Source organism: Alosa sapidissima, chromosome 17 (assembly GCF_018492685.1).
Source record: "Alosa sapidissima isolate fAloSap1 chromosome 17, fAloSap1.pri, whole genome shotgun sequence".
Classification (NCBI taxonomy): domain Eukaryota; kingdom Metazoa; phylum Chordata; class Actinopteri; order Clupeiformes; family Clupeidae; genus Alosa; species Alosa sapidissima.
This window is the reverse complement of record NC_055973.1, coordinates 17,040,041-17,066,184: the sequence shown is the minus strand read 5'-3', so window position 1 is coordinate 17,066,184 and position 26,144 is coordinate 17,040,041. Positions and strand designations below refer to the sequence as shown.

At 42.1% G+C, this 26,144-nt stretch overlaps 1 protein-coding gene across 8 annotated transcripts; it reads right to left on the bottom strand.

Annotated features, from left to right (window-relative positions):
- Positions 1-232: 232 nt before the first annotated feature.
- Positions 233-23,951, bottom strand: pfkpa (phosphofructokinase, platelet a). 8 transcript variants are annotated; one of them, XM_042067555.1, is made up of 23 exons: positions 23,719-23,951; positions 20,973-21,046; positions 20,285-20,362; positions 19,693-19,882; positions 18,926-19,091; positions 18,794-18,838; positions 18,447-18,555; positions 17,781-17,876; positions 15,891-15,983; positions 15,109-15,234; positions 12,489-12,553; positions 11,743-11,812; positions 10,289-10,435; positions 8,619-8,689; positions 8,269-8,356; positions 6,914-7,066; positions 4,262-4,426; positions 3,962-4,023; positions 3,560-3,671; positions 2,491-2,590; positions 2,169-2,174; positions 1,570-1,675; positions 233-878 (listed from the first exon to the last, which is right to left on the bottom strand). In XM_042067555.1, the coding sequence occupies exons 1-23, from the start codon at positions 23,807-23,809 to the stop codon at positions 725-727; spliced, it is 2,367 nt and encodes a 788-aa protein (XP_041923489.1). In that variant the 5' UTR covers positions 23,810-23,951; the 3' UTR covers positions 233-724. The 8 variants fall into 8 exon arrangements, with proteins under 8 accessions (XP_041923489.1, XP_041923494.1, XP_041923488.1 ...); XM_042067560.1 differs by lacking the exon at positions 2,169-2,174 and adding an exon at positions 5,178-5,279 and having other exon boundaries at positions 7,010-7,066; XM_042067554.1 differs by lacking the exon at positions 17,781-17,876 and adding an exon at positions 17,406-17,501.
- Positions 23,952-26,144: the final 2,193 nt, after the last annotated feature.

The following is a 26,144-nucleotide window of genomic DNA, read 5'->3' as shown; positions in this document are numbered from 1 at the left end:
TTATGTGACAGTACAGGGTTTTCCATTACATTTTATTTATGGACTCCCAGATGTAGAATGCTTCATGATTTGTAACAACTCTGCTTTACATGATCCCATTCTGAGATAATGTGCAGCTAAGGACTAAAATTAGTGTTTGAACTTTCTTGTATTATGTGATCTGGCCTTGCTGCTTATATGACCACCATAGAATAAGTCGAGGAGTCATTAAAAATAACAGACAGTCATTCAGTCATGTGCACATGATTTATTATTCAAGGAAACAAACGACTCAACGTTTATCTTTTTTTAAGATGATGAAACACTTTCACACATCGAACTGTGCTTTTGTATGGGAAAGCATGGCATCAATCTCATAGGAACAGTTAAATATGGTGAACTTCAATTCCAGACAGGTGGAACTATCATCTATCCTCTTACGAGAAAGTGCAGTTTATGGATTTGACATATATATGTATGTGTCATTTCCATGGCAGCAGGATGGGAGAACAGACAATAAGCGCAAATAACACTCGACTCACCTAAGACTGGCCACTAGCATTCGCCTACAATAAATGTTGACGAAAAAAAAAAGAGGGGTGACATTTTACAAGGTGACAAAATGACAAGAGTTGGGTTACGGTACACTAATCGAACACATCGTCTGCCTCATGGCAAACACGCCGCCCTCCTCCTCCTTCTGCCCTCCGACCGGTGAACTCTGACCCCTGCAGTGCAGGCGGGCTCAGAGGGTAGAGGCGTCCAGATCTTTGGGTCGGTTGCGGACCACATGCTCCAGCTGGCCTGAGTCGGAGACGTCGTAGCTGGTCTTGTACTTGGCCAGGATCTTCATGAGTGGCCGCAGCTTCAGCCACCACTGCTCTTTAGGGATCCGATGGCTGCACAGGAGAGGAGAGAGAGAACCGTGAGGACAGCCGTGCAATACTGGACCAATGCAGTAACAAATATCTGATGCAGGAGATTTACTGAAAACATATTAGAAACCAATAAGCAAAGAGGCAAAATGGTGAACATTCTGAGTACATGGCTTTTTGACTGTTGTGACATGAACATCAATATCAGTCTGAGGAGCAAACAATGATTATAATCTTTTCCAGTCTTTTTCTGTCATTGAGGGGATTCTTTTGGAGCTCAATTCAGAAATGCTTTTTACCATAAAGATTTTTTAGTTAATTCCAGCTTTTCACATTAGTTCCCACATTGATAAGTGTTGAATGAATTGAGAATGGATATTCTTGTTGCGTTCTAGTCAGTAGTTTTTAGCATTCAGCAGACAGGCTTGATAAAAATCAGGAATGTTCTTGTAATATTCTTGCCATATTTTAGTATGTGTACACCTGCAGCAAGTAGTTAAGCTAGCCACAGTCATGGATTCTTGCTTCACAAAGAGCAAACAAATCCTGTTATTGCTTAATAAATCACTGTGACATTGCAAATAACAATGTTTCGACCCAGTGAATGTGTAATAAGAGAGATAGGCATACTTCAGGTGGGAGTGAAAAGATGTGGTTAGATATGCAGGTTTTGTTAGCTGTGTGGCTCTGGAGGAGCGAGTGGCGGGTGCCTTACACAGAGTCCGTCTCATCCTTGAGCTGCACCACGGGCTGGAAGATGAGTGCACGCCGCCGCATGCCCAGCAAACAGCACGAGTCCTCGGTGTTGGCAAACACTCTCCCTGGACGAGGGCGCGCACACACACACACACACACACACACACACACAGACAAAGACATTTGATAAAAAATAGTACATAAATCAGTGAGTGATATATTGTAATCATACAAATCTTACAAACACTTAACATTTAAACATATATTATTACTGCTGTCTTCTACATGAGTGAATAAAAGGTTAGCACAGTTAATAATGAGTTAAAAAATACCCCCTAAAAAGACTCTCACTAGAATAATATGAATGATATGCTACCTGTAGTACTGAGTAGGCCCCATAAAATTAACTGCATCTTAACTGTCAATTGCATTCACATACAGTGCAATTTATCTGTATGCAATGTTCGGGATTGCATTTAAGTGATTGTTTACTGTATCCAGATCAATACTGTCATCTTTAACTTAGTAATTACATTTCATCACTACAGTTAATTTTATTTGGGGGAATGCAAATGATCGATGTTTTAAGAAAGCCAAGTAAATGCTGAAATTAGTTACCTTCATCTGTCATCCCAAAGTATAGCAATAATATAAAAGCAGAGACAGAAAAAGTCTTTAACAGCAAAATCAACACTGTACATACAATTTACATGATTAGTTGCAACACTTTTTGCAAGCTTTTTTGAATGCATAGCTATGGTCTGATACATGCACAAACAAACAAAAAAACACAAACAAACACACACACACACATGGCAGTAAAGTACACATTACAGTACATGTCTAAACACTTTACACAACCAATCTCTTGATGTCTTTTAGCACTTATTTTTGTTTGTTCATTTGTCCTACTGCTGTAGAAGTGAAAGGGTCCTTGTACCTTGCCTGTACGTCTCCTGCAGCTTCTTGGTGATCCACTGCATGGCCTTGGCAGATATCTTGGTCCCAAAGTTGCGGTCGAATGGAGATGGTGCACCTCCCTTTAGTGAGCGGACAGAAAGGTTTGTTATTCACTGCTGGAATGTCCTTGTTAGTCCAGACTGTTTCATTGGCCTCACTTAACCATGACCCACTGTACTACAATGGCAGACAGTCCCATGCAATTACTCAGTGGTGAATGCCAAGCATATGAAATGGCTTTGGATTGTTGCACATGAAGATGTATTACTTGAGTAGACTGATTTCCTCCATTCACTTAAACCTCCAAGGATTTAAACTAGGGCTGTCAAAATAACACATTTCTATTAATCACAGAAAGAAATGTGTTAAAAAATGAATGCTGATTAATCACATTCCATAGTGACCTTTGACCCAGTGCAGTTCTAGCCACAGTGACTGTAGTGACTGAAGGAGGCAGACAAGAAAGCATTGCTTGGTCCAGTGAATGGAACATTTATGTTTAAATAATGCCCACATGGAACTGTTGACAGGAGCATTGTTCTCTGCAATTTCTGCAGTAAGGATTTTCTGTACCATAGGAGTTTGTCAAGTCTGAAATATAACCTCAATGCAAAGCAACCCAGAGGTATGAGCTAGCATACCCTTTGAAAATAATAGCCTGAATAAATAACGCTAGCAGCCAGTCTTGTCAAGCAACTCTGTAGGCGTTCAGACGCAAACTTAGCTACTCACTCTACCTATGACTAACTCATTGACAGGTACTGCAGGTACTAATACTGAATGAAAAAGAGGAGACCAAAAAGTTACATTATACATAATCCACTACTCAATCAATCTCACGGCTGTGTCTATTTCTATTGAGTTACTCTCTCTAATATAAATGTGGTTCAGGGGTAGTTACTGTGGTAACTGCTCATGGAGATGATCTGTGAAAGCAATGTAACATTATTATACCTCTCTCACTCTCTCTTCTCTCTCTTTCTTTGTGTGTGTGTGTGTGTGTGTGTGTGTGTACGTCTGTATGTCACATAGTGTCCATGCGTTTTAACCTGTTGCATGTGTCCAAGGACATTCTTCCTGCAGTCAAACACTCCCTTGCCTTCCTCTGAGTAGAGCTGGTAGATGAAGTCTGTGGTGTAGTTGTCATTACAGTTTTCATTCCTGCAGAGGAGCAAAAATATGATTGAATTGAATTGAACGCCTTTATTGTCATTCTACTTTACAATACAACAAAATTAGGAGCGCTACTCCACTGGGTGCACACAATAAATACAATAAATAATCATTACAGGACATATAAAAACAGTGTAAAAACAATAAAAGACATACAAACAGAATAAAAAAACAGTAAAAGATCAGTGATTAGATAAGTGATCAATCACACATTATCTTTGGCCTTTCCCTATAAAAAACAAAATGTGTGAAAAAGTGTGATAAAACAAAAACCTTACCTCAGCACCAGTCCTCTCTGAATGCTGGTCTTCATTTTGTCAGTCAAGTGCTCTACATTAGCCTGAAACACCACCATTGTTCCATCAGAACATGACCAGTAGAGGGCACTGTTGAAAGTTTCTTATGCTGTACATTTTCTTATCACATCTGATGATGATTATATGATGCTGACAGCAATAGCAAGAGTATGAGAGAAAGAGAGAGAAAGAAAGAATGAAAGAAAGAAAGAGAGAAAGAAAGAGAGAGAGAGAGAGAGAGAGAGAGAGAGAGACATTGTAGACACACTCAGTGCACTCTACCTGTAGCTCTCTGATGTCAAAAGGCTCCTCATAGATATAAGCTGCATCAGCTCCTGCTGCCAGTCCCCCCACTGTGGCCAGGTATCCACAGTAGCCACCCATTGTCTCAATGATGAAGACGCGCCGTTTGGTACCACTGGCCGACTGCTTGATACGATCACACGTCTGCATACACAAGTGTACATCCACACACACAGAAACAGATACACGCACACACACACAGATACAGACACACACACACAGAGTTTTAGCCTTGTGAACTTAGCTTGCACTCCTCTGGAATGCTTCATGTTTCATAACAGTGATTACCCAACACTGGCTCTTTCTGTCTCTCTGCATGGCCAGGGGAAAGCTAACAATAGCTGCAAAAACAAGCAGACATCTCACTCGCACTTTTTCTATTCATTCGGGTATCTGGTATGTAGGGCCTGCAAGGCCACATTTTCAGCTAAACTCTGATTATTTGCTAATCCACAACACTGCTGTCCCAAACAATACCATTATTGATTAATCACTAAATTCACTACCCATATTACCTACATTCTTAATCTTATCTTAAATTCATGAGCAAACACAGACATTGCACACCATTACAGATATGCTTCTGTACTTGCGAAATTATTAACTATTTAAGATTTTGGCCGTGAATAAACACTGGAAGACCTAGTGACGGCATTGGGCAATCCTCAGACAAAATGCCACTCGACAACGTGCAGCACTGCACTCAGACACAACACTTCAAAATCAAGCATTCATAACCAACACAAGATCAAAACTAAAATAATAAAGTTCATAATCTCCAAGTACAAAATGCAAATCACAGGTGACATAAAATGTATAAAACTAAAACAATCTCCATTAAAATCAAATTACAGTAGAAGTATTGTGCAAGCTGGGAAAGGCACGGGCGGCTTACCTCCACGATGGCATTGAGGGCAGTGTCAGCCCCGATACTAAGGTCGGTGCCCGGCACATTGTTACTTATGGTGGCAGGCAGCATACACATGGGGATGCAAAACTCCTCAAACTTGGAACGAGCCTCAAAGAGCTGCGTCAAACACTCTATAGCCTACAGCCAGAGCACGACACCAGCAAGGCACACACACACACACACATACACACAGATGCACGCACAAACACACAAACATACACACTTCAGTTAGAGCAGCTGTGGTGGGCAGTGGTGGTGGTGGAGGGGAGGGGACGAGAGGAGAGTGTGTGTTGGCAGAGACAGAGAGCACCCGGAGTCCTGCCGCTCGCCCGCTGATCGCAATCATGGCTCCCCACTAGTGGGGGGGTGGGGTGGGGTGGGGGTGGGATGGTGAGCCGATGGTGGTGGGGTGAGAAGGGGCTATGAGAGGAAGTACAGGGGGATGGATGTTCTGAGGAATCACACACGTACGCACGCGCAAGCGCACACACACACACACACACACACACACATTTTACCATGTCTATAAGGAATTTGTGGACGGTGAGCAGAGAGCATGACTCACTGGCACTGGCAGTGGCAGCAGCTTGGCAGCACACACAGCAGGTCCAATGCAGTATGATGGGGATCTGGGATACTGGGAATTGGTGGTGGTGGTGGGGTGAAGTGGGGACAGAACTGCTTATCTGCATATGAGGATGATCAGTGGGACACCTATGCTTCCTAACTGTTACCCCTTTAGCGACCTCCTAATCCTCCACTCACTACTGGTGGCTCACACAATGCTCTTCCTTCCTCATTTGGTTTGCACACATACACTGGTATTAGCTTTTCCCACCATCCCTTTTCTGACTTCTTTAGTGGGTTAACACATGTTGTTAGAGGTGAATCATGTTAGACGTTCTAATCTAATCAGGCTGACTGACATGTCAGCACTGTTGCTGTTGTTAGTGAGCCTCACAGTCAGATTCTAAATACTGGCACAGTTGTCTGTGTAATCAGACAAAGCTGTGAATCTGAGACTATGAGACTGTGGTGACCTTACTCAATGGAAGTGTGATGTAAGTGAATTCTATATCAGCAGCAACTACTACACGTGTTTGCTAAAAACCTGCATGACACTTGTTGGTGTCCGTTAGCATAATGTGCTGATGGGATTGAAGGTGGATGAGGGGGTGGGTGGTCAGTGGTTGGAGGGAAGGAGGTTATTAGGCTGAGTAACATGGCAGGCACAGACGCAGCCGACAGCACAGCATGCCCTTTCCATGTCATCACCAAACACTTACCTGAGCTCCCCCCAAGCTTTACCAGGCCTCGCCACAACAGCTAACAAGGGTTCAGTCCAGCTCAACACTCACTGCTATGCTTTAGTAGTTAATTGAAATCGGGTACAGAAAAACTGCTCAGCATCATGCGTGGCAGTGTTCAATGACTAACTTTATATGAGTTGGACATTGGTGAGTGACATATTAGTTGCATATTATCAAGACAGGTTAAGTCAAATTTTTAATTGAGGTTTCAGTTGTGCTCTTCAGGTGAACTTGAACCCAGATGTGCCTACTTTGATTATGTTGCTGCTGGCTAGTTTAATTGGCTGGCTGCTGGTAAAGAGGGGAACTGAAAGGAGAGAGGGGGTGGCGGTTCAGTGGCAGTGCCCCACCCCTCTCTAGATGAGACGATACGATTGGCTGCCAGGTTCAGAGCCAGCCAGCCCGACTTACGTCAGTGATGGCGTTCAGCGCAGTATCTGCACCAATGCTGAATTCTGAGCCCGGTATATTGTTGGAGACTGTGGCGGGCACCATGACCATGGGCACACAGAACTCGTCATATTTCCCACGGGCGGCTAACAATTCCAACAGTCCCAGGTAGGCCTGTGGGCATGGCAGAGCCGGGCATTTAGACTGGCACTGCCAAGGGTGAGGAGGTAGTGGAAGTGGGCAAAGTGGAGACTGGGGGTTGCTAGGAGAAAGGAGTGAAGGACTGATGCGCCGAGGGGAGGAGCCAAAGGCTATTACAGCGGGCAGCGAGAGGACAGACAGGTACCACTCCGAACACACACACACACACTATATATATATACACTGTATACACAAACATATATGCGTTAAATATCATAAATACATGGTACAAATATATATATATGCATGTACAAGGAGAGAGACAAATGCAGTGTTCTCTAACTATAACACACACATGCACACACACACACACACATACCGGATGGACAGTGACAGATATGACATAACAAACACATGGGACATATAGTATAATCTTAAACATGAGACAAACAAATAATAAACAGGTGAACTTAGAACCACATAACTCTCAGACAGACAAGCACACAGAGAGAAGGAAGAGAATAGAAAAACAGAAAGAGAGAATAGAAGAGATGAGCCTTTTACAGGAAAGCATGAAATGACTAAAGGAAAAGAAAAAAGCAGCTGAATTCATTTCTACATGTCAGTTTTACTGGGGGGAAATAACTTGAATTATGTGTCTATGTGAGCTCATTTGTATGATGTCATTGGGGCTTTAACACAATCTAGTTATGAGAGATTAACAAACACAATCTGTAATTGATATTTATGATGGCTTTGCTGAAGTAAAAGGATCATTTGTGAGAGCAATTACCATCTCTCTGCATAAAAAAGTCAAAGGGCCAAAATAGATTATATCTTTATCAAATAAAGAATCACAAAAGTTTATTGTAGAAAATTCTATCAAATGGTTGTAATTACTGCATATATTATACAATCGTTTTAATTACTTCATATAGGGCATGGATAACGGTCTATATTATCTCAAGTATATCAATGTGAATGAATTCATAAGGTGTAATCTGCAATTGCAAGGAACAGACTGAAGGATAAGGATGGGTCAGGTTAGTTAAACATTTCAATCAATTTTACAATAGCACAGTAACAACAGTTATATAAAGGTCTTTGGTCTTCACTGAATGAACACACATTTGTGAAGTTTGAAAATTATGTTAACATATTAATCCTACTAGGGGAAAAATAAAGATAGATTTTTCACATTGCAAACTATTAACACATTAAGAATTAAGTCATACCTCAAATCCACCAATGACAAGCAATGCATTGATGTTGTGTTGCCGTATCTGTTCTGCAATTTTGTCAACATGTTTAGCAGGAAGTGTCCTAAAAAAAGACACATACATAGGCTTCAACACCTGAAGGCATACACCAGCAACACTTGTATTTTAGGAAATTATCAGATGTCAAGACTGACATGGCCATAGTTGTCCATCATATAAAACATTTTGATAGGCGCAGTAAGAATGCATGGAGATCAGCTGACGCCTGTAAAGCACAGGTCTACCACATACTAGTGAGGGTTAACATGATAAGTAGCCTACAGTGAAGTCTGAGTGAAGACTGTCACTGGGGTCATTTCACCTACCGCTTTGTTCCTAACAGAGAGCCTCCCTGACCCGTCCAACCACCAACGTCTGCCCACTTGATCTCTCTAATCTGATGGAGCATGCACACACACACACACACACACACACACACACACACACACACACACACACACACACACACACACACACACACACACACACACACACACACACCACATTCACAAGTACCACATTCAGTGAAACATCTTAACACAATTATTTTTATTGATTTGTTATGACAATGTACTTTAACTAATGCCACAGAATGGATTCTGTCTGGATTACATCTGGTTTTACACGGCGGACATGTTTCACTGCAGAAAACGTAATCGATCTCTCTTGTTTTTGCACTATACTGTACTCCCACTTTTTCCTTGACCTTCTTATTTCCCATAAATGCATATGCATGAATAAGACGAGCACAGTCTGACAGCTTTCCTGTGCCTGGCAAAATGCATTTTCACTCTGTCTCTGCGGTCTGTTCGTACACCATGCCATGTCTTAAGGTGCAAATAAGGCATGAAACAGGCGCTATTCTCTTAGCACATCAGCTCCTGAGTGACGAGTAGTTCTAAAAATGGCCACTCAGCTCAATGCAAGACCACAAAGAACTTTATAGAGACCGACACGTTTTTGACACAGGAAGTGACAGCATACAGTCATACAGGAAGGTCATATCTACAAGCAGCAGCGCATAATAGCTTTTACTTTTCACTCAGATGCCACTCCGACTTAGATTGCCACGGAATGTGGTGCATGTTTGAGACACATAATATAATTTCTTGTTTGTGTCTTGTGGTCCAGTCACCTTCCTTACTCTAATCCTGTTAGGAAGAGCTGGTTTGACCTAATTAGAGACACACACAGACAGCTACAGAGGGGACTTGGTCTCTTGGGCTTTCTAAGAAAAGTGTGGGTTATTCTGGTTGGCCACATAAAAGGCAACCTATTTCAATACACAAACCACACATGATTAATTGTTTGCATGTCTTCAAATGTATCATAACAGATACACCGATTTTCTTGGTTCGAATGATGTGTATATATGTCAAAAATATGTAGGCATGAGGGTTATGTGTAAAAGTCATTGATAAAGGTGTGTTGCTATGAAAGGGTAACACAGAGGCTAAAGCATTAGACACATCGAAGGTAGAAGTTTGAGTTGGTGTGTCTCTAGCTATAAAAAGGATATACGGACTGATCTTAAATACTTATGACGGGCTTACTGGTTCCAGGATGGCTCACTTCTTGAATAAAAAAGCTAAATGGTGCCCTCTGTTGGTCAAAACTCACACAGGCAGGTGAGAGCAGAGGAATAGAACTGAGGTTAAGTAGTTTACAATAATCTGGGCCTCTTAGCTGCCTGCTGCTTAACCTCACCCAACAAAGATCGGAGGGCCATGGCAAGAGCACAGCACACAGCTGCTGACTTTCATGTGGCCTGTAAAATTCACAGGGCATGGGAGGCTATACCAAACACTAAACATGAGTGAGTTAGCATGCGTCATCATATGACTTTTACCCAAGCGCACAGAAAAAGGCAATAATGGATACAAACATGTTCTGATACAGCTGAATATGACAATATGGTTCAATGATTGTGTATATAAAACTGACATTTGTGGTACCTTACAAAATACTTCAGATGGTAAGAGCTCTGGAAAGTTACCTGTCCCTTGTAGAAGCCTTCAAAACCATCGTTGACAGCAAACATCTTGTGTCCCTCGGAGATGCCTACCCTTACTGCAGAGCGCACTGCTGCATTCATGCCTGCTGCAGGGGCGCCCACATTTAGTATAGCCACGTTAAAGCCACTCTGCCAAGGGAAGGGGAGAGATGAGGGAGAGATGAGACACCAGAAATCAGTTTTGTTGTTGCCTGGCCTGGTCTTTCCTGTAATGCTCTCATAGGATCACTTATGCATGCACTCACAGTAGAGCTAGGCACCCACACATTAACATTCTACATGCAAACTTCAAACCACTTCATGCTGGATAACTTATCCTCCCCAAAATATAAACACAGCTGTTGGAAAAAGTTCTGCAATAATGCAATGCAAGTAATGCAAATGCAATGCAATAATGCAATGCAATGCAGATACAGCACACATGTTTTTTTCTTGCTCCTTCATCTTTCTCTCTCTCTCTCTCTTTCTCTCTCTCTCTCTCTGACATAGTTGAGAACTGCTGTGTGTCACTTTTCCATTTTGTTCTCTTGCTCAGTAGGGGCCCTGAGTGTGAACGCCCTCAGGCCTGACTGAGGCCTTGGCTGAGGATTGATTATTGCCAAAGCACAGCAGAGTGCCCGGCCCTTCCCTTTATCCCCCCTCTGAGACAAGACTGTCCCGCTGTAGGGGAGCTGGACAGCCAGCACACTGACAATCAATACACATCCTTTTGTCATCAGTTAACCACAAACAATACACACACACACACACACACACACACACACACACACACAACCTTACACTACACAACCCCCAGCTACTGCAAGACTATGACAGGCATGTTCAGCTAAGGTACAAAATGAAATCTGATGCTCTTCTATATCTGCATGAAACAGATGCTCGATTATGCTGGACCATACTCAAGTGTTATATAATTCCACCTTCAGAGACAATATGACGTATGTGTGATTATGAGTGCTGCTTCGCAAATGCCCAACACAATTACATTGAGTGGTTTTATATAACCTGAAGTTCAGGTCTCCACTGTACAACCTACTGTAAATGGAGGTTGTATAAATATACAAGTGGTAATTATAGCTTAAGTATAGTATGGTCTGAAGGGCAGGAACGACAAGATGAGGCAATTTCTGGTCGCGTAAAGGACCATTAGATGAGCAGAATTCAGACCCAAAACTACTACACTTTCACAGACATGCAAAAACCTTTGCATTCACATGTACTGTACATGGACACCCAGACAGACAGACAGACAGACACACGCACAGTTTTCTCTCTCTCTCTCTCTCTCTTTCTCACACACACAAAATATAAACAGCTGTAAGATTCTACTGACGCAAACGGACTGTCTGTCTGTAGGGACAAATAGGGCAAGTTTGACCAATAGAGCTGTTGCATGCCTAGGGACCAAGAAATAAACAATGGCAACTGAAACTCACATGCGGCAGCTCAGATTCTGGCTTACGATGAGCCAGCAGTTTGTAAGTCTTCAAGTTGTTCTCAAAACTCCTGAGAGGGAAAAGAGGGAGGAGTAACACAAGTTAGTTCGTCACACTTGTTTATGAGTCAACACAGTGTGGTGGCATTCAGGGCAAAAGTCAATTGACATCACAGGTGACATCCATAAAATAAAATCATCTCAGTTAAACATTTCAGTGAACCAAGGCATTTGTTAGCCTAAGCATTTGTTAGCAAAACCTATATATATATATTATACATACTACTGCAACAACTTGTTGCGTTAGCCTAAGTTTAATTCCACTGCTGGTTGCACCCCTGGAAGTCATGGTGAAAAAGTTTTAAAAATTACCGCTCATCTGTTGAGGTGCTGGATTAACAAGTAACTCAATAAAAAGTAAAGAAAAATCCGCACACTCAAGTCTTTGCAAACAAGTTTTTTTACTCTATGTGCAAGCTTTCGGTCAGATGACCTTCTTCAGGCAGAGTACTGAAAAATGTTAACAAGTTCATCTGGGTTCACCCAGGCTAGACTGTTGGTGTAAAGATGTAGGCATATTGCTTTGACCGTCTTTTCTCAATGGAGAGCCAGACCACAGCGCTGCTCATGCCAGACTGCTATAATCCAGTCGTCCAGTCAATCTCATAAAGACAATCCCCCCACCACTCTTGGACCAGACAGGTAATAAGGAGAGGTAGTGAATGGGGACACGAGGTCATGTGTTACCTTCCACGCAGCTTAACAGCCTCTTCAAACCTCTTTTCATCCATTGCCTTCTGCACCTCCTGGGTCTGTGAGAAGCAGATCAACAAGTGAATTTTCATCATTTTCATTCAGACTCACGGTAACCTTGACTACATAACACTCACTCAGGCACTACACTGGCATTACATTCATCTCATATACTGGAAATGGGCTGTTTCAAGTTCAAGTTAAACAGAAGTTTATTGCTTAATATTAACTATTAGGGCTGTCACTTTTGTGAAAAAATCCTGTTCGATTTTTGAGACATAAGTGTTCATTGAATCGATTGTAAAATCGATTTTTTATGTCTAAGGACATTTCCATTTTCAACGCCAAATATAGGCCAATCCACAAACAACTGCATTAGGACGAACGTAAAGAGGGCGCTTGCAGACGCAAGCCAGCAATATTTCTGATGATTTATTGGCGTGAAGTTTTGTGCACAATGACAAACAGAAGTGCAACATTCTCGAAAACCAGTAAGCCGAGTGGACTGCCATTACATCAGTGACATGACTGCAGGCTTCAACGTAGCTGTGTCTGTGTTTACGATTAGAAATGTCAAACAAATTTCGCCTACGTAGAACTCGATTGCACAGTTTGCGTAGCCTACCGCTTTGTTCTTCTCCATAGTTTGATATACCAAAAATCTGAAGTACTTCCACATCGAACTCCTCAAGTTATTAGGGCCTATCACTCGTCTCTCTACATGTCGCACAGGTTGATCGCGTTGTCCTCCATTTTTTGGCAAAACACGAGCAGCACAGCAGCTGATTAAAACAGCTGTTCCCGGTGCGTAAAATTGGTGGGAATTTTCTTTTTAGCTTTCGCAATGCTTACTGCACTTCGGAATTCTTTTATATTCTTATATTCTTGTTTGTGAATTTTGTTACATCTATCTTTTTTTTTTTTTTATTTCGTTTAAAATTAATAGTGTAAATATTTGGTTAAAATCGATTCCCTATTTTAGTTTTCGAAACTTGTGTTGTTTGGTCCAATCAATTGTGCAATCGATTTTCGAACGTAAAGTGACAGCCCTATTAACTATCTAGGTCACTTTCAACAGTATGTAAGGATTGCATAATATTTAGTGTCTAGTATCTAGGGTTGTCTTATGGCCAGTGCAGATTACACAATTTCAGGCCAATTTGCCACACCCACCTAATTCCCACCTATTGCCATACAGTATATTCAACGACCAGCGATTTATTTTTTACGACGTTCCATGACCAAAAGACTGTCAGACTTTTTAGGGATTCTCCTACGACTCCCGTGTTGACACTGACATTATGACGACACGCGACGAGTACAGTAGGCTACATACTGTAATCTTGTAATGTGGCCAACCTCCCAACCAAGACGCGGCAAAAATATATGGTTCTCTGACCGCCTAGTCTGACATGGTCAATCGTAAAAGCACATGGAAGACAAAAAATGACAGAATCTGGGGGAGCTATGGCGCAGCAGGCTACAGCGCCCGTACCATGTACGGGTCCAAGTGCCCACGGGGACCCAGGTTCGAATCTGACCTGCGGTCATTTCCCGATTCCCACCCCAGCTCTCTCTCCCACCTACTTCCTGTCACTTTTCACTGTCCTGTCCAAATAAAGGCAAAAAAGCCCAAAAAATTACAACAAATTGCGGGATCTGCACAGGCCATAAGTAAATTCAATCACACTGAATTTTCATTATAATCCAAGTTAATGTGAAGATTTTCTAATTCAACAGTTTAGCTGACTTTGTTTTCTATTCCATTTGAGCTTTATCCTAGAATGTTTACTGAATATTATTAGGGTGCAGGCAAAAATAACATCGCATCTACAGCATTAGCTCACAAGCCTACAAATGGACCCCGTAGCATTGCATTGCTTCTACCTGTCCCTTTTCCGAAGTCATCTCACTAAGGTTAGTTTGATTATAAAACAACTGATTAGCTAAACCAAACATCAACTAATCAAGACTAACATTTATGACGTCTGTCGGGAGTCAGGTATGCAAAGCAAGGACAGAGGCTGCAGACATATTTCAGAGGCTATTCTGAGGGTAAGTCTGTACATTCATGTCAATAGGGGTCTCTCTGCAGCTCTGATGGGCAATGATGTTATCGTTTCAAGCTATGTCCACCACACAAAGAGCAGAGTGGGAGATGGACACAACCAGGCCTTAGAGAGGCACAGTGGGGCTTTGTGTGGCCACGGTAGAGGAAGCTTGCGTCACTGTAATTAGCGATACACACAAAAAAACCTTTCAGAAATGATGAAGTTGATGTGACTGAATGGCAATGCAACACACTGTGCCTCAACTTGCTGGGTATTTAGATGCACTCATATTTACACACACACACACACACACACACACACACACACACACACACACAAGCACACAACAGTGGTCATATCTATTTGTTCTTCGCATTAAAATGCACACTCTCTCATACACACAGACATGCACACACACACACACACGCAAGCACACAAGCACACATGTGCACATGCGCACACACAGACAAACACACACACACACACACACACACACACTTCTCTCACTCTAGTTTCTAGTCATGCTGAGTCTTCAGAGAATTTGGCTGTGCTCCAACACCTACCATCTGCACACACTCCATGAGAGGCAGGCGCACAGACTGATTCCCACACAGAGACACCACGTAGGCTGGCGTGTTGGCTGTGGTCTCCAGCAGGGCCAGAACGGCCTCCACTCCCATACGACTGGCCTAAGAGATCACACAAGAGGAGGCAGATGAAAAGAGATGGACAAAGGTGAATTAGCCTCCAACGCAATTAGCATATTCTGAGAACCAAATAGATTTGAGTAACTTACAACATATGTACACACACACACACACACACACACACACACATTTTTGTTGCTCATGCACTAGAACAGTAGTTTCTGGAGGAGTTGTACTAGTTAAAGTGCCCATGGAGTTTGAATCTGACAGTAATCACTTCACTCAGTGACTCTCACAATCACTCAAATTCTCTCTCACACTTATTTCCTGCCTCTCGGCACTCTCCTATCTTAGTTCAGATAAAAGCCCTGCACAATAAACTCAAGAAATAAGAGTAAATCACTCAACCTTTTATCTGACAGATGGCCAGAACAAACAAAAAAACATTGCAAAAGTAATATAAGAGGGCAGAACACCAGCCGCACTTCCTCTTTCATGTTGGACACCTTTGTAAGACAGATACTGCGTGTGTCCTCTCAGTGCCCTGAGCTGTGGTGTCGGTGTTCACGTGGCTCGCTGCAGCCAAATCCGCTAACAGGCTTATCCTAAACCTCTGTCCACTATCTCTCATATGTCTATGAGTCCATGGCATGGCTGGGCAGGGCAGAGTTCCTCTTCCCTCTCCGGGTGCCACTCACCAGGATGCGGTCGAAGGCCGATGGTGTGCCACCCCGCTGGACATGACCCAAGATAGTCACACGTGTGTCGAAGCCCAGGCAACGGACAACCAGCTGGGAGAGGAAGCACAGAGAGAGAGCATATCAATAATATCAGTGTTTCAACCAAAATAACATAGCAAAACTATTTCATGTTTAAACATCAAATTCAGAAATTGTTATGCTTCTCGTGAAGCGAAAGGTATGTTTATAAGCATACATGCAGTGGACAGGCTCAGGGAGAAAGTGCAGGCTACATGCAAAACATGACCGTCCTCAGTAAGGTTGGTGAGTTCGATAAAACTCGGATTTCCATTGTCATTTGTAGTCTAACAAGGTTTTCAGAGGAATTCAGTTTCAACACCAGTGGATTTAAGGCAAATAAATGTAAATGTTACAAATAAGGTACCAGAGCAACTTCTGCAGGACCTATTTAATCTCATATTTGCATATGTACCATGCTTTACCACCATTTTGTTCCATATATATTATTTACATTGTGAATACATATTATCTGGTAAGACTTTACTTGGATAGTCTGCCTATGGAGACTTTACATCATCTGTTTATCTGATCATCTGTTGAGATTTAACTTCAGTATGTAAAATTGTTCCCAAGCATAATCATAACCATAAAATGTAATTAAGAGTGTGTCAACAGATAGCTTGTTGATAATTTGAGCATCTGTAGATACTTGGAGATGTGTAGATAAAGGGGACTATCCAAGTAAAGTCTGACCTGTTATCTAACATAATAGCACATACAGTAGAAGTATAGCTATAGAGCAGTGTTTCTCAAAGTGTGGTCCGGGGACCACTGGTGGTCCGTAAGCTATCCCAAGTGGTCCGCGAGCAGACGTGGTAAAATATAATTTAGATGAGTTGTTTGCAATATTGAACCAACTTGTATGTAAATCCAAACAGTTCTGCAACACTGTCTATGTAAGATATGCCAGTTTAAATCATATGAATCCTCTGACAAAATAAGCAAAGTGCAAAGACAATAAGCAAGGGGGTTCAGTGAGTAGGCCTATTGTGTAGGCTAATATACTGTTGAAGTAGGTCTAATCTTTTTTTTTTTTAGCTAGGTGGTCCGTGTGTTTCTTTTTTATTGGTTAAGTGGTCCTTCGTCTGAAAAGGTTTGAGAAACACTGCTACAGATAAGTATATATATAGATATATATATATAGATGTATAGATATAGATACAGAAGTCTAGATAAACTCTATTAACCATCAGCAAGTGACAAGCTTAGCTGGGAAATGGTGCCAGCATACTCCATTGATCCTGCACGACACAGGCAGTAGACAGCGAGCAGTTAGAGATTGCGAGATGCACATTAAACAAAACAGGAGGGGGGTCCACTGAAGCCACCTTACCCCAGCTTTCCATATAAGGGGCAGACAGTTAGAGAGGGAAGCCACACAAAGGTCAAGAGCTGAGAATCAGCTGCGAGGTCAGTGCAGGAGCTGGACAGCACGGCTTCAAGCCTACTTACATCCTTGATACAGCCCGCCGTTATGGGCTTGTTGTTGCAATCAATGGCACCCTCGGCTACAATTATGATATTCAGTCTTTTCATGCCTGCTCGGTTCTATGGGGAGTAGGGGTGGGGGGAGGTTGAAAAACATGTTACACACTACAGATACTGGAAGGAGTTGTCGGGGTGGGAGTCCAAAAGACTGGAGACGCTGCCCTTTTGTGTGAGTAGTCTGCTCTTCGGAAAAAAAAAAAAAACTCCCCTACACTTTACGCTGTGCACAGTTCTCCTAGCGATTGTTAATTACACGCCTGATATGTGACTCACTCACACCTATGTGGGCTGCCTCCATGCCTTTGGGTCTCCACCCCGGCAACCTGTTCAGGTACTCACATCCTTGACAATGCTAGAGGTTATAGGCTTTCCATGTCTGTCGATGGCTCCCTCTGCCACTATAATAATGTTCAACCTGGATCCTCTGGATCGTGTCTGAGACAGTTGAGACAGTTGTTATACATCCAGAAAATATACACAGGGTGCTTTAAGGATTAAATAAGGATTTAAAGTGGTTTGGGTCTAAGTGTAGCTTAATAAGATACCGGTAATCACATTCAATTGACTCCATAATAGTAACATCTCTTTTCATATCTCTTGCACTGTGGCAGGGACTTAACTTCAACTATAAGAGCTAAAACTGAAACAACAGCTCATGTTAAAAAGGACTTATATGGTAAGTATAATCTACAACAATCACCAATGTCAAAATACTTGGCATATTATAATACAGCACTATAAAATAAATCTAAATGAAGTAGGCTAACTAAGAATCCCTGGTCTGAAAAAGTATGAAAAAATAGTATCCCTGATGAAGTGAAAGAGCATATAATGACCAGACACCTCCAGGCTACGTTCTGAATAAAACTTGTGTCATGTGAGCATTACTCACACTGTACTTATCCTACTGTGATATAGTGCAAGAGTAATAAATCAGTGAGCAGTGATATATTAGGACTGAATTGGGTCTGGTGCTTAGAGTTGGGTGGACTGAGGCCTGGTTACCGCGGAGAGCTTCTGACACATCTTGTCCTCCCAGCCATCCTCAGGAGGCATCTCAGGAATCAGTACCCAGTCAGCACCACAGGCAAGGGCGCTCACTAGTGCCAAGTAGCTACACACACACACACACACACACACACACACACACACACACACACAGAAATATAAAGAGATTTGTGCCATACACAGAAACCACATTGATAAACACACTCAAAGTGAGTATACCACAAGCTACCATCATCCCTCAAAGAATCCATATTACACACACACACACACAGAGTATGCAAACAAATCAATATCTATCACACTGCACACCAAAGGAACATCAACAATCAAAATGTATGTCTCACCCACAATGCCTTCCCATGACCTCAAGCACAAAGGTCCTTTGATGGCTAAAAGAAAAATGTTACATTACATCAGAATTAGTAAGTAATATAATTAATGAATTCACTTCCTAAAGTTATGCAACAGTCACATACCTCTGAGCGGTAGTCATGATTGCATCCACAACTTCAATGATTCGGTGGAGAGCAGAGTCCGTTCCAATTGTCATGTCAGTTCCGCAGAAGTCATTATCAATGGAGCCCACCATCCCCACAATGTGCAGGGCCGAATACCTCTGGGCTGCCTCCTCATCGATCAGCCCTGGAGGGAGAGCAAGAAGATTTTACCTAAAGAAGGAGACCTTTGGTGTATACCTAGAGATGTGTAAAATTAGGTCAAATAAGAACAATAAAAGCATTTCTTCAAACAAGGAAAGTAACAACAAAAAATCAGAAGGAAGTCTATAGAATGACATACTGCATTCCAGGGGAAAAGTGAATAAGTCCTTCTGTGTGTAAGTGCATTTAATTCATATTAGTCTGAGGTGTAAAGGGTACCATGAACACTCAACATGCCACCTCCCTGGGCTATGTTTCCCTGTTTTGATATTGTCTCTGTGGTCTGCAAAGACTTGAATGCTCTATCTTCATGAAGGAAATTCTCATTCTCTCAATAAATTATTCTCTCACTAGTAAGTCCAAGTCAGACAGGAATGCATGTGTATGAACGTCATAAACCTGTATGGACTCCATTCCTATATATCTCACTGTCTCCTCCTGCCCCCCTCCTTGTCCCTCGCCCTCTCTCCTGCACGCTCGATGGTGTTTTAAGTTTACTAACCCTAACCCTAACCTTAACCCATGTCTAACCCTAGCACCTTCCAGGCAGCGCTGCTTAAAACACCAAGAAACCTCCTGCACACCTTGCTCCACCAGCTCAGCCAATAGCCCACTCCACTCCTCTCTGAACAGGTTGGCGCCCGTCAAGCTGCCGTCTCCTCCAATCACACACAGGTTGGTGATGCCATGCTGGACCAGGTTGTGTGCCGCCTTCAGCCGCCCTTCCCGTGCCCGGAACTCTTTGCAACGTGCGCTGCCAATGACTGTGCCACCCTAGAAACGATAGGATTTCATTACAAATGAAGCCAAATGTAAAATTATCTGAATATCAAGATGGGATTATTTCACTAAGTGGTTTCTACAAAAGTGCTTTTGAATTTTTCCAACAGTCATTATTCACATATTGATCATTCAAGCATTTTAAGGCACACCCACTTTTGCCACAATAAAACAGCACTATTGAAAGTGCACTGTGTACAGAGAGAACACAGATCATATTACATAACTATTATCCACAGGTAAAGTAGATCTTTTAACAATACATATTTCAGACTAGATATATTATAGTCTTGTATGAATTTTCTGTTATACATATGAACTGCTTTTCTAATTACAATTGCTCAAACTTCACTCAAGACTTCACAAAGCTAGTCAATGCTTTTCCAGGGCACTCACCACTTGAAGCATACTAGAGACACTCTCCCATGTCGCCTCCTTAATGTTATCTCCACCATCCACCATACCCTGATATCCCTGTAAGCAGACACATATGGAGGGACGTGAAGAAACTTCCAGAAACAAACAGTGTGAGAGGACCGCACACTGGCACCTGGCTCCTCATATAGTACATACTCCTTCAAACACTTTCTACACACATATATAATAACTAAATAATATATATAATAATAATATATAACCACACAAATAGAACCATCTGCAACACTGGGAAAGGTGGGGGGAAAGGCTTATGATGTCTCCAGTCAAATGACAATCACCAAACTGCCTTTTCAAATGGTCTGGTCAGCTTCTACATTGTCAGTATATGTACAGGGTGCTATATCTGCCCTTTTGATGTTTGCATGATAAACAAAAGGGCTTGCTCTGGAGAGTCTTTGTGGACATGCCCTGATGTAAGTGTTCCGGACTAGGGAGCTCATAGAGCTGATAGGTAGTCTTGCTCTGACATTTACAAAGGCCTAATTCTGGCATGTGATGTTAGCTTGAAGTTGAACTGTATGTAGTGTGTGAGACTTTGAGTGACACTGCTTTCTATAGAAGCATGTTTTAGGCCAGTCATTTACCACCAGTCAGGCTTTAAGTTATTTCATGTTTTGTCAAGACAAGTATTCAACCCTCAACTCACCTCATGGATGAAATAGACTTTCGCTCCGACGTAGATTCCCATTCGGACAACAGCCCTGACAGCTGCATTCATACCTTAAAGCAAAAGTAATAAAGATATAAAAATGTCCAGCATTCAGTCTATTGTAAAGATATTTGATATAGCAAAGGTCATTGATGCAGAATGAGTAAAAGAAAAAATACATGAAGAAAATTGTTAAGAGAACTTCAGTCCAATTAAATAAACAAGCTGTTAAAAACTGCAGCTCTGCAGTCACAGACTTACAGAGAAAAGAATAACAAATGGATCAACTTGAGAGTGTGAAAGTGTTACAGTGATGAGAAAAGCACAGCAAGCTGGTGTTGCCTCCTGAAAAACCAACAATACTACTGTACTACTCTATGTTGTATACATCACTTTGGATAAAAGCGTCTGCTAAGCAAACAGACATAAACATTATTATCACTCAACATTCTATATGTGTTCTATTATTCTATGTGTATATGAGTGTTTGTGTGTTTGTGTGTGAATCAGCCTCAGAGTGAGTGCTCCTGAGCAGAGCTCCATGCCATGTTTGGTAAAAGGCTCATTTGACTCCTCCTACTTTCACTAAGCGTGTGGCATTCAGAGGAACTCATTACAGCTCAAAGAGGGGAGAGCATACTAATGTGGGACATACAGTTAAGAAACTAGGCCTATGTCTTCATGTGTGTGTCTTTGTGTGCGTGTGTCTGTGTGTCTCTCTCTCTCTCTCTGTGTGTGTGTGTGTGTGTGTGTGTGTTTTAATGGAGTGCCACCGTGGAACCTGGCAGACTCCCAGGCAGGCCTGGTTTCATTGTGTTTTCCAAATTGGCAAAAGAAATGTTAGCTGTTAAGCTCCAGTGCTGTTACCAAGCAACTCATGGTCTACCAGAAAATGCATTAGCAATGAACTGGACTTGAGCAGCTTCTGCAGTGCCAGCTTCCTCTAACTGGCCCCACTGGTGTCACTCAAAAATGTATCTGTTTCAGGAAGACATCACAGCAATGGATGCAAAAACCGAGCAATCAACATAATTTACATCTACATATATGACACTAAATCTCACAATTTTTTATGCTCTATAGATGATCCTAAAACTGCTGTGCATGTCCATCTATGTATAGCAGTCATATGTAGGCAACAGGTCATTTACGTTGCAATATTCAGGGCAATAGAATCATCATCACTAAGGGGCAAAGGCACTATTAGGCAAATACTGTATTTGCTTGTGTTGTCTTTTTGTTTTGTGTGTGTGCTGGCAGTGCATATTTCAATCCCTTACCCGTGAATTTCAGTCATGTTAACTTCACAGGTATAAAACTCAGCCCATCCATTTTTGAAGAGCCCAGTAGTTCTACAACCATGACCAAGGTCGCTACGTGTGTGGTCATATACAGTCTAAAAGGAACTCATGGATACTGAGGGCACTACACCAACAGAACAAATTGTCCTTGATGACCTTGTCACAGACTTGTCACACTGGGTGGCTGCAATGTGCTTGCCTAGCCTCTTCACAGTAGGCCTACAGATCTCTCGATCTGCTTGGTGCAGTTCTCTTACATTTCATTTTGTCACATGTTAATCAGAATTTGAAAGACTTAACTGGCTACCTTACTGAAAAGGGCTTTCCCCTCTCCATCTTTCTGATGACTATTTGCCTGTTGCTACTAAGCTTAGGTAGCCTACAACAAATGCTGCAGCCAGACAACTATGTAGAGCCACTAGACAGTTAAGCCATATTCAGATTTGAATCATTCTGGACATGAACATTGCTGCGTTTTTCCATCCTCTTGCTCGCGCATGGCAAGTTCATGATGTCTCTCTGTGGGTTCCCTATGACGTATGCGCACTCTGTCTGCGATGACTGCAGATCCTCACGTACACACATCCCTATACACCGCATCGGTACCCACTACTCTCATGACTCACAGAGCACATCCGCACTACACGGCTGTGGCCCTGGCTCCAGCTGAATCTCCGGATTCTATTGATTGTGCTTAGCCTATACATGGAGCTATTTGTGGGTTTCGCAAGATAATGTGGTAGCCTATCCCTTGCTTCCCATGCCCGATGATGGGCATCAAAATAGCGGCAGCTGAATCGCGCACAGTTGGTTATGATGTTAACCATGCAGTTGGCACTTCCTGGTTTGTGAGAGTCACGCGTGTTATTTCATTTGCACCGCAAGCATAACGCTCAACAGTGATGATGACATCCTGGCGGAGGACAATTTAGTGGGCTAAACGCTGAGGATGGGTTGAAGCGTATTATTTAGGCGGAAGCTGTAGAGACATGAGGCTTCATGAAATGAACGGAACTCCGCAATGCAGTAGCCTTCCGTAGGCCATCACGAACATCTAGCCTTCTGTAATTGACAGGCCTACTGGCTTAAGCACGAACTACATTAACCACCCAAGAATAGGTCTACGAGATATCAAACCTACGTGATGTCATAAACATCCCGTACGTGGATAAACAGAGAAATTAACATTGGACTTCACCTTGAAGGGTATGGCTAACTAGCTATTACATCTTTCCAGTGCTAATACAGTGTCCACCTGGGAATTCTAAACAGACATCATATTCTGTGCTGTAAGTATCAATCTGTCACTGTCGTAGCCTAGGCATAGTGCAACCAAACACACAATATCTGACTGTCTGGTTGGATACTTTTTGCCCTCTGTGGGCCCATCCATTGATACAATGTCACAGCGTTCTCGCACTGTCAACAGTCACGCAGCCTACCTTGAGCATCCCCGCCACTCGTGAGCACGGCGATGGCTTTCCCGGAGCCCGTAAGATTTTCAAAAAATCTCTTATTGTCTGGCTGCGCCATCTTCACCACAGACGAAACGGACAGGACAATTAAATAAGAATATAAATTAATGTATGCTATACAAAATATCCCCGGTAGAGAAGCGGGTGCTGTGACTACGCCACCCCCTTTCCTCTCTTCCAGCCCGTGTCCGTGAATCACTCCCTCTACAGTCCAAACTCAACGGTGATTTGCATACAACTTTGAGTCTGTAATAACTTGACAGTACCACTGTCCAATGAATGGTTAAATCACGTATACACCGTCACAGCTTTGTCCAATTGAACGGTAGGTGGGAGGGTATTCCCCAGTAAGGCGATCTAAAATGAGGAAGCGCTACAGCGACTCAGCAAACTGTTTGGTTTGTTGGAGCATCCATGCATGGACCAGAGGATACTAGATCAAGAGTAAGTCATAACATGAAGTCAGTAAATGGTAGGCCTACTGACACTGTTATGGATATATCTCTCTGAATAGTCCTAGGCTATATTGCTCTCTCTCTCTCTCTCTCTCTCTCACACACACACACACACACACATAGAATTCATTTGGTACATAAAGTAGCCTAACTGAATGGAATGCATTGTCCATTGAAACCTTGCATGCACCTAGGCTAGCCTGCACCTATCGTCATCCTTATTTTCTAAAGTATTAGCATGTAGTAATGTAGTATGTACTATGTAGTAAATAGGCCATGCGTCATAATATTCTATTTAGGAGTCTTTTTAGAAATGTTCTTGTCCAAAAAAGTAACTCGCCATACATATTTCTATTTTTCCACTAGGCCTACCATATATTAGATGAATGGAATACACCTGCTCAACAATTTAAGAACGTTATGTCATGGGCGCCCTCTACTGAAACCGTAATTGCATAGTGCTGCTGAGAGGAGCTGCTGATGAACTGCAGCTACTGTCATCTAGTGGCCGTGCTGCAAACTACAGTACCAAAACTAGTTTCCACATGTAGCATTGTCCCCAGCAATGATCATGATCTGCTGATACCTTTACTGTGCATGGTTTGAAACTGTGACATTAGTGGTTTTATTGAAAATAGACAGGTGATATTTTTGAGATTCCTCCTTCCTAGAGGCATTTTTTAGTAAAAGTTGGGAACAGGACTTTTTAACATAATTAAGGTGTGTTGAATCCAACTAGCCCTGTTCCCAAGCTGAATTTTGAGTTTATGACCATCTAATTAGCATAAACAAAATGGTTGCCAAAATGGCGATTGTGGGCACTTTCATTGGGCGGATGTCATTATACCATATAAATCAATTCATATTGTTCACAAAAATCTCCCTTGGCCAATAAATCAAGGATACAGGCTGTGAAAAAAAGAAAAAAAATCTAGTATTATGCCTATGTTAATTACCTGAAAAAACCTTTGAAAAATGTAATTGTTAAAATGTTATAACTGAGCAGGCACACGGTATTGGACGAATGAGACTTATGTTTTTTGAGGGTCAAGAAAGATGTGTAGTGATGAAATGTAAAGTTTAAAATTGTGGCTTACTGGTTAGGTCTTCGGGCTTGAAACCAAAGGGTTGCCGGTTCGATCCCCGACCAGTAGGAAATATGTGGGTGGTGGAAAGGTTTAGCACTAGTCTCCCATGCCCACATCCACGGCTGAAGTGCCCTTGAGCAAGGCACCTAACCCCTCACTGCTCCCCGGGCATCACTGTAGCAAGGCAGCTCACTGCTCCAGGTTAATGTGTGCTTCAATGTATGACCTGTGTGTTCACTAATTCACGGATGGGATACATGCAGAGACAAATTCCTTGTATACCCAAGTATACTTGGCCATAAAACCTGATTTACATTACATTTTACATAATTGAAGCGAATTAGGTTGGTAATGTATGTAGTCTCGGATTAAGTTACACAGGCCTTTACCCATTTCGGTAACACTTTACGGTAAGGGTACATGAAGTAATTCATGATTTATGTATTACTTCATTCATTAATATCTAATTAATCATCAGGAATTTACTGAGTCCATAATTTGTCATTTGTGACCTCATACATTAACACATTACTAAAGTATTAGGTACGATGAGCACATCATTATGAATTATGATGTATTAACCATGATCATGATTTTATTTTTCTGCCAAAAATGTGGTCATCACTGCTCAAATTCTCATAACTTTGGAGTTCTCTAAACACACGTCATTATTCACTACTTTAGTTGAGGGGCCACAGACATGATGAATGCATGAGCAATTATCCTAAAATTCATGTAATCATGATGATCATGCTTAAGAAATCATAAATCACAATGATATACCCATCACACCTAATGCTTTAGTTGATGTGTTGTTCATACGTGAGGTCATCATGAATGAGAGTATATG

What these genes read in the sequence shown, in the direction of transcription:
- pfkpa (XM_042067555.1), bottom strand. Translation starts at nt 23,809, where the DNA reads ATGGCGCAGCCAGACAATAAGAGATTTTTTGAAAATCTTACGGGCTCC. An exon ending in GAGTGGCGGGGATGCTCAAG is followed by an intron (nt 21,047 to 23,718) that starts GTAGGCTGCGTG and finishes TTTTGCTTTAAG; the next exon opens with GTATGAATGCAGCTGTCAGG. An exon ending in CGGCCTTCGACCGCATCCTG is followed by an intron (nt 15,235 to 15,890) that starts GTGAGTGGCACC and finishes GTGATCTCTTAG; the next exon opens with GCCAGTCGTATGGGAGTGGA.